The sequence below is a fragment of the Kryptolebias marmoratus genome, linkage group LG4 (assembly GCF_001649575.2).
Source record: "Kryptolebias marmoratus isolate JLee-2015 linkage group LG4, ASM164957v2, whole genome shotgun sequence".
NCBI lineage: Eukaryota > Metazoa > Chordata > Actinopteri > Cyprinodontiformes > Rivulidae > Kryptolebias > Kryptolebias marmoratus.
In genome coordinates, this window is record NC_051433.1 from 2627730 (window position 1) to 2636228 (window position 8499).

Here is an 8499-nt window from a genome sequence, read left to right on the forward strand (position 1 = left end):
TAATCATCAAAATTAAACGAAATAAACATTTGAAATATATGAGTTTGTATGTAATGTATGAATATAATATACAAGTTTCACTTTTTAAATGGAATTACTGAAATCAATCTACTTTTTCATGATATTCTAATTTTATGACCAGCACCTGTAAATGAGAGGAAGTTAAAAAAAACAGATGAGTTGTTTCTGCATTATTTGCTTCATTTATATAACAGATAGAGGCTTTTATCTCATTTTACACGCTTGTTTTCTGTTTGTTAAGTAGTCCGTTGCGCACAGTTTCAGTAAATTCCCAGATCTCTCATTTCTTTTGGTTTTATTTTAGTAATTTATGAGCTTTTGTTTGGGTTTTGTTCATGTTCTGCTTTCCTGGATTTGAAAAATCTGTTTCTCTGTTCGGGTTTTATCACTGTTGTGTCATGGTTTTTATTCTTGTTCTGGTTTGTTTCAGTCGGTCCTGCTTTCTTCTCACCCCCCCCCCACACACACACCTGCTTTTAATTACTTAATAACATCACCTCCATGTGTCCGTCGTTATCCTGCCTCCCTGGTTTTTGTGCTCTGGTAGAACCTTGTCGGAGGTGGCGCCCGTTGTTCTGGGGTTTGTTCGGCGGCGCCGTTTCTGAGTCCTGCTTTTTGACTTCCTGCCAGTGAGACATCTTCAGCTTTGATTAAAAAACTTTATTGATTTCCTGCCAGCTTCCATAAACCGCCTGACGACATGTGGCTCATCTTCCACAGCGTCATATGAAGGATTCCAGTCAGATTCTGTTGGGATTTTTCAAACAAAGACATATTTAGCATTTTTAGCCGACCTACTTTTAAAGTTTTGTTTCTGTATTATTATAAATGCCTTCACATCTGACACATCTTAAAGCTGCATTAACACAACATTTGTCTCATATTGATGGTTAATTGGTCCCTAAATGAAAAATGTGCTCCCTGATTGTTTTGTTCTCCTCCAGTTTAATTATTTCTCCGTTTTCAGTCCCAAACCAGATGCAGTTTTCCTCGTGTTCTTGCCCCTTTATTGGTTTATATTTATATTCATACGTGCTTTAGGTTCTGGGTGTTCTTGCTGTGAATATTTTGAGGGCTGTCACCAACAAACTTCACAGGATTTGAAGGAAATGAAGCGTTTCAGTGCAGAACCAGCTGTCAGAGGACACAGACCATTCACGTGAAATGTCCTTTTTTTTAAAAAAAAAACTTTATTCTGATTCCCTCCAGAGATGTAGAAAACAGCCTAAAGGAGGACTACTCCACCGTTTAGTCTCATACTGGACCGTAATTTAATTTATGTTCCTTTTAAACGCCCACAGGGTCGCAGCGCTCACAGGGAGCACATTTTTCTGCAAACACGTTGAGGTGGCTCTCTCTGCTGCACCAAAGCTTTATTTGTTTTACAAGTGGAACAATGTAGGAAGTGAAGAAAACATGACGTGTAAGAACTCATTTCTACCTAATATAAATGTTATAATTAGCTGTGAACATGATAAGGTGATAAAAATCTGAAATTTTAAACTTTACATATTCAGTTGTTTATGCTTTGCAGAAGAGATCTTTTTGCATTTTGTTTTCTTGTCTCTTTGTTGGGTTTGAAGATGTGCACAGAAGTCTTCACACCTGAGGTGGATGTGAGGAGCAGCTGCAGGTGATTGTCCGTGACAGAGAGAGGGTCTGAGTCTGGGTTCGCCGCCTTTTCATGTGTGGAGAGTTCTCCTTTCCATCGTTAATGTTCACCAAACTCAGCGTGATAAACTCCCCGTCAGAGTCAGTTAGAAATCACAAACTAAATGAGGCCTCTGATCCTCTGATCTGTAATTCTCTGAGTGTTTAACTTGATTTAAGTCCATATCTTGTTAAAAACTCTTTTAACCGTGCGTGACTCAACGTTCTCTCCCAAAGATGGCGACTGCCTGCAGTTTAAAAGTACTGCAAAGGATTTAGGATTTGCATGCAGAATTATTTATTTTTGATTTCCTTAAAGCTGGATGCAGCCCATGTCTGATCTAAACCAAGCAGACTTTAATACATACAGCATATAATATTCAGCTTTCTAAATAAATCAAACGGAAGGACGTTCAGCATGAAAGGCATTAACCTAACAGCTGGATGTGAGTGTAAGATTTGAAAAGATGGGTCTTTAAGGAGCACTCCTTTCAGCACATTACACCATCTATAAACTTAGAAATAATTATTTTTTATGCAGTTTTTTTTAAGTTTTTGTCAGTTCTGCAGCCTGTTTTAGAGGAAAGTTTTGTATCAAGATGGAGCTTCAAACCAAACTCACTCACATGCTCATATTTCACCTCTGTTTTTACACAATCGGCTGATTTCTCACTTGTTTTGTAGACAGACACCCACTTCATCTTGCCTCAAGCTGCAGTTTTTGCTCCCAAGAAAAGTAATCTAATTTTTCTAAGCGATGTAGGTTTGTGTCGGGTAAACGTGTCGGCCTGCGGGCTCTTGCTTCCGGTCAGCGTCGCAGGCATCAGCCAGACTTTACACTTCATGTTTTTCATCACACATCTGCAAAGATTTTTGCTGACCGTGTTTCTAACAACTTTAAATCATCTGGTCTCAGAATGATTCCATCCCCTCCTGAAGTTGGTTGTACTGGAGCTCAGGAGACCCGTTTAAAGCCCAACCAGATGCTCTCAGGTGCCGTTTGACCCAACGCCAGCCGCCTGATGTTTGCTCTGACAACAAAGAAACTGCTGACAGTAAAACTTTACACTGAACTATAATTTAGTTTATTGATTCACAGGTTTCAGTTAAACCGCATCGTTCAGCGTTTAACATTCAGATGTGATGTATATTTTTATATTTTTGGAGCAGGGATTTTATTGTTAGAGCTGTAAATGTTAAACATTAAATTTCAATCATTTATGAGACATTTATTTCTGACAGTGAAGTTTTTCTGTCCTCACAGTCCCACCGTGACGACCCAAAGCAGATTTAACTTTTATTCTTTCCATTTCTGTTTTTGTACACTTTTATTTGTTTAACAGATCCCTGTTCTTGGTAGTCTTCATCCACATGTAATTCATCCCACTGATTGGATCTTTTCAGGAAATAATACAAATTTATGTTGTTGTTTTAGCAGTATTTTAATTTAGCCTAACAAAGGTTTTACATGTTAACTGCTGCAACATTTTGTAGATGCAGAGGATCAAAAAATGTTTTTTTTTTGCTGATTTCTCAGAAGCATCCTCAGTTTCATCACTACGAACCGTTGGAAACTGTTATTAATCTGTTGTGTCCTCTTGAATAAAAGTCTGTGAGGCTCCACCGATACGATAGGTTTCTGCGAGCACATACATTTTCAGTCCGTCTCGTCCAAACTGCTTGCTGACTTTACTCTGACATGCTTTTCTAACATTCTGCAAGTGTCCTCGAAAAAAAAAAAAGAGGAAAAAGATGGACGTTTCTGTGAAACTACAAAATGATGAGACGTTTGTTGAGTCAAAGCTAAAAGAGAAAATGTTGTCAGAAGAATTTTGCATGGCCGTCAGGACGTCAGAGATGCTTTCTGTGCTGGTTTGATTTCAGTGTGACGGCTCTTCATTAAAACAAGGTACATCCTGGACAGGTCAGCGGGTCAAACACACATCTCCGATTCACCCAACATGCTCGTTTGTGGACCGTAAGAGGAAACCAGAGTATCAAACCCGCACGTGCACGGGAACAGAAAGGTCCCAGCTGACGTTCAGACCCAGAAATAATAATCAGCTCACATTTGGAAATCCACGTTAAGACGCTGAACAGACTATCTGCTGCTTTTACCGGCTCAGTGGAACAAAAAAACATGAAGTCTGGCTGAAGCTGAAAGTCTCAGCCTGCAGCTTCAGGCCTCTGGCATCTGAATTATTACAATAAATTCACTTTTCTCTGTGTGTGACAGAAAACTGACAGTCCTGCAGAGGTGCAGAAGAGTTTCTGAAGAAAAGCTGTTAAAACTTTGGGAATTAAGTGTAAGCTTAAGCCAAGTGGCATTTGTTAAAAAAAAGTTTTAATCCTTTGAATGAGCTCATCCATCCATCTTATTTTACCCGTTTGCGCCGTTCAGGGTTAAGCCTACCTGCAGGAATCCACCCCCATACCATCAGAGAGGCAGGCTGACCTCAAAACAGTTCTCCTCTTTGGTCCAGAGGAGACACATCTGTTCACATCTGGCTTCTTCTTCTCTGCCTGATAGAGCTTTAAGCAGTGTTTGTGGACGGCATGGTGAAGTGCTCCTAAGCAGAACCAGAACCAGTTTTGACCTTTGACCTCAGAGATTTCTTTAGATGATATTATGGGGCAGCTGTCCTCCAGGGAGACAGTTTAGCACATGTCCAAGTGTCCCTGGGCTGGATGCTGAACCCTTATTGGTCTCTGATTTTAGACTCCACAGAATGATTGACTCAGATTATTTTAGCAGAGCTGCAGCAGCGTGCAGGATGAATGTGTTTCCTGTTTAGGAACTTTATTCTGAAATTCTTCCCTTATTTTTAGACAGAGTTTGCACATCCTGGTGAACCTCTGCCCATCTTTACTTCTGACAGATTCAGCCTCTGAAATGTTGTTTTTACACCCAGTCCTCTGACTGACCTGCTGCCAATTAACCTAATTAGCTGCAAAATGCTCCTCCAGCTGTTTCCTATTTGAACCACTTTATTTTACAGCCTTTTGTTGCCTCTGTGTTGCTGCTACCAAATTTAAAACTAACTTATTGTTTTTTTTAGTTAGTTTCAACACATGTTTAGAGAATTTATGATATATAAATCATTGCATTCTGTTTTTATTTACATTTTACTTGGCGTTGTATCATAAATTATAATTTTGTCAAATAAATCTCATGCATCATTAAATGTATTTATCTTCAGACAAATTATAAAACTCAAACATTACCTAGAATTAACTTTAAAAAAGTAAAACTAAAATGGTTTTTATTTGCGTTCAGGATTTATGTTCAATCTATATTTGTGTGCAGAAATATTTCTGCTCATAAATGTGTTAAAAACAACCAAATATCTGTTTAAACGCGCTGGAACTCCGAGTCCACTCACTTAATTCAAACAATACGGTGAGAATATTTTCTAAAATCATCATTTTTGTCAGGTTGTCATCTTGTCAAGCCTCCAATTTAGAGTCGTTTTTGTATAATTTTTATTTTTTTAAAGTTCACATGGCTGCGGAGTAAATGTGGAGCAGTTTTAAAAACCTGACAGCTGCAGAATGAAAACATCACATGTGCTGCTCATGTGTGGCAAATATTTCAGTGACATTACAAACAAAACCCTGCCGACCCCCCCCCACAAAAAAAGAAATTCATAAATCATAAATACACGAAATGTTAAATAATAACACATTACAGAATAATGGATTGAACAGGAATTTTCCCCTCCTGAGAAAACAATTACACTCAGTCCACTCAGGTTTTGTCAGGATGACAGATCGAAGGGGTTTGGCTATCAGCGACGTATTTTAATCATAATTTTAGTTTTTTCTTTTATTTGTGGTTGGATTCATGTTTGCTGAAGGCCAAAGGAATGAAGTCCAGATGTCCTGTGTTCATTGTGTTTCAATCCAGGAGGATTTTGTGGCTGCCCTTCTTCAAAAAAATACACAAATGTTGTGAGTTTGCACCAGGATCTCCAAGTTCCTCCTCTGGCTGCTTCTGAAGAAACAAAGACTTTATCTTTAACGTACTTTTATTTTACTTATCTTAGTTTTTACCACATAGACCTTTTATTAAACTATTAAAATGTTTTTAACTCTTAGCTGGCCATCGGCACCCTTAGTTAGCCTTTGGTATCTAATTAACTGAGATTTTTTAAAATCCTAGTCTAGTTTATGTTCACTTTCATTATATCCTAGTTTGGTTTTCCTCAGCTTATTTGTATTTTTAGTATGACTTGTTTTAGATCAGTTTTACTCTGTATTTTTATGTAACTTTAAATTGGTTGTGTGTTTTCATGGCTTCTGTTTGGCTGAGGTTTTTAAACTCTAGTTTAGTTTATGTTATATCGTAGTTTGGTTCTTCTCAATTTATCTTTGGTTTATCTTTAGTACGACTTACGTACGATAGACATGTTTAGCTCTATACTTTCGATATCGTTGTGTGTTTTATGACTCTATTTTTATTTTTGCATGTTGTACAGCACTTTGTACCACCCTGTTATTGAAAAGTGCTATATAAATAAATTTGACTTTGACTTTATCAACTAATTTATTATAGTTTCTTATTTATTTAGTGCTAGTATGCAGAAAAAACTAACTTTAGTACAGTTTAATACGAGCCATCCTGCAGGTTTTCCTTATTTCTCTGCTCCAACACACCTGATTCAGTGGTTAAATCACCTCTTCATGTTCTGCAGAAGCCTGTTAATCAGCCATTGATTCAGATCAGGTGTGTTGGAGCAGAGGAACAAGGAAAACATGCAGGATGGAGGCCCTGAGGACCAGGATTGGACACCCCTGGGCTAGAAATTACCAAACACGGTGGGATAATGGGCTAAAAATAAAAAATGAGACCATTACGCTTCTATATTTTATTATTTACCCGATCCTGTTGCTGAAGTTCTCACCAGAATCTCAGTATAATGACAATAAAGTCCTATTTTATTCCTGAACAGGTCTGGGTTTATTATTATTATTATTATGTTGGCTAAAAGAAATCTCAGGACCTGTTCTGGTTTGTGTTGTTCCAGAGAAAGATGCACGCCTCCCTGCTGCTCGGCTGCTTCGTCTTCGCTGCGACACATTTTTATCTCGGCTCGGCCCACATGATCGTGGACAACAGACTTTCTGCCAAAAAGGCCGTCGTGCCCAACGCTTTGTCTCAGAGCCTTGAGATAGACACACCTCCTGTTGTTATTGTGGGTAAATATGAATATTCTCATTATTCAAAGCTGAACTTTTTATATTCGGCACAATTCAAAACATAAGAATCCTCATTTACTTCTGCTCTTTTTCAGAGTTAGCAAAAGCTGCAAAGAAGAAAGAGAAACCAAAAAAGCAGAAAAAGGTTGGTTTGGTGTTTATTTGCAACTCTAAATATAAGGATTTTATTTCTGCAAATAAAATAAAATGCAACACTGTTGAATTTTAGATAAATAGTGATTTATATTTTTGGTTGCAAAGCATTTTGTTTGTCTTTTTCTATGCAAAAATAATTCATTTTTACTGTCAGATTAGAAAGTTTTGCACAGAATTAACCAATAAAAACACGTCTACTTGGCTAAATGCTAAACCTGTTTCTGCTGAAAGTAAAATAAGATTATACAGAATTTAGAGCAAACAAACTTTAATGAACTCAGACAAATGGATCAAACTTCAAAAAGCTCATCATTAGCAGCCATTTCTTACGCCTCACTCAGCTTTTAAATGAAGTTTTTAACATTAAAACAGACAAAAACCTGATCATACAGAAATTAAAACTATATATTGTTGGCTTCTAAGTCACTGTCAGAGAAAACTTCACTAATTAGACTCAGTTTTTTTAAGCAAAATAAGAATCAGAGACTAGAGGACCGGACCTGATGAAATCTAAATGTTATCTTTGGGGCCGGGTTTGGGTATCTTGGGTTTATTGTGTTATTTGGTTGTCTTCATGTTTAGTTTTTTGTCTCCTGTCACTGTTCACCTTCCCTCTGTTCGTTACCCACCTGCACCTGTCCCTCGTTTAGAATCTGTCACCTGAGTCCACTTCCCAATCACCCTCTGTCTTTAAAACTGCTTCACTTCCTCCTGCTCCATTTTCACTCCTACCTGCTGAATCCTGTTTGTGTCGTTTAGTTTTAGCTGCTGCCTCGTCAGCCTTTTCTTTGTGTTAATAAATTAGGTTTTCTTTGATTTCCTCCTTGCCTGCCTGCCTCCCCAACCTGACTCTGTGTGAGTCTGAGCTCCTCAAACTCCTTCCTGTGAAAGCTTGAAGCACTTTTATAAACTCTGCTTTAAAATAAAACCACAGTCCCACAATGCACAGCTCCAACTGCAACAGTTTTCATTGCTGTTTATGAACGCCGTGTTCATGAATATAACGCTGCCGCGTCATATTCATGCTTTTAGTGTCCCTGGCTGTGCAAAAGTCAGCGTTTTGTTTATCGTGACATTAACAGTCCTTATAATCCTCGGTGGGGTCTTATAACGGTCTGAAGGCACCAAATAATGAGGTTAATAAAAATAAAAAACAAGACTAAAGCAGAACTACGAAGCACCGACTACAGTCAGTCCCTCCAGGATTTCGTGGGCATTTTTTGTGATTGTTGCGGCTAAAATGCCTGATTTTGCGAGGCCTTTTCCTAAAAGTTGCAATTTTTTTTTACTAAAATCAATAAACAACCATAACTTTTAATATCTAAACCAAAAATCCTTCCTAGTTCTGTAAGATAATTCCCAACAAACATTGCCATTCTCAAAAGGTGCTTTATTTGAGAACTTTGATAGCTTCTAAACTGACATTCATGAGCATTTCTGGATTGTCCCTGTTCTGCAGCTCTCCTCACATGT

General features: G+C 37.9%; 1 protein-coding gene across 2 annotated transcripts in view; it reads left to right on the plus strand.

Moving 5' to 3' along the window:
• The window catches only part of asip1 (agouti signaling protein 1), an 18628-nt gene that overhangs the window by 6815 nt on the left and 3314 nt on the right, over positions 1 to 8499 (plus strand). For both annotated transcript variants that reach the window (XM_037975353.1, XM_017429272.2), the window contains exons 2-3: positions 6699 to 6870; positions 6966 to 7015. In XM_037975353.1, coding sequence (XP_037831281.1) covers positions 6705 to 6870; positions 6966 to 7015 — 216 coding nt within the window. In that variant the 5' untranslated portion in view covers positions 6699 to 6704. The remainder of the gene's footprint in view (positions 1 to 6698; positions 6871 to 6965; positions 7016 to 8499) is intronic.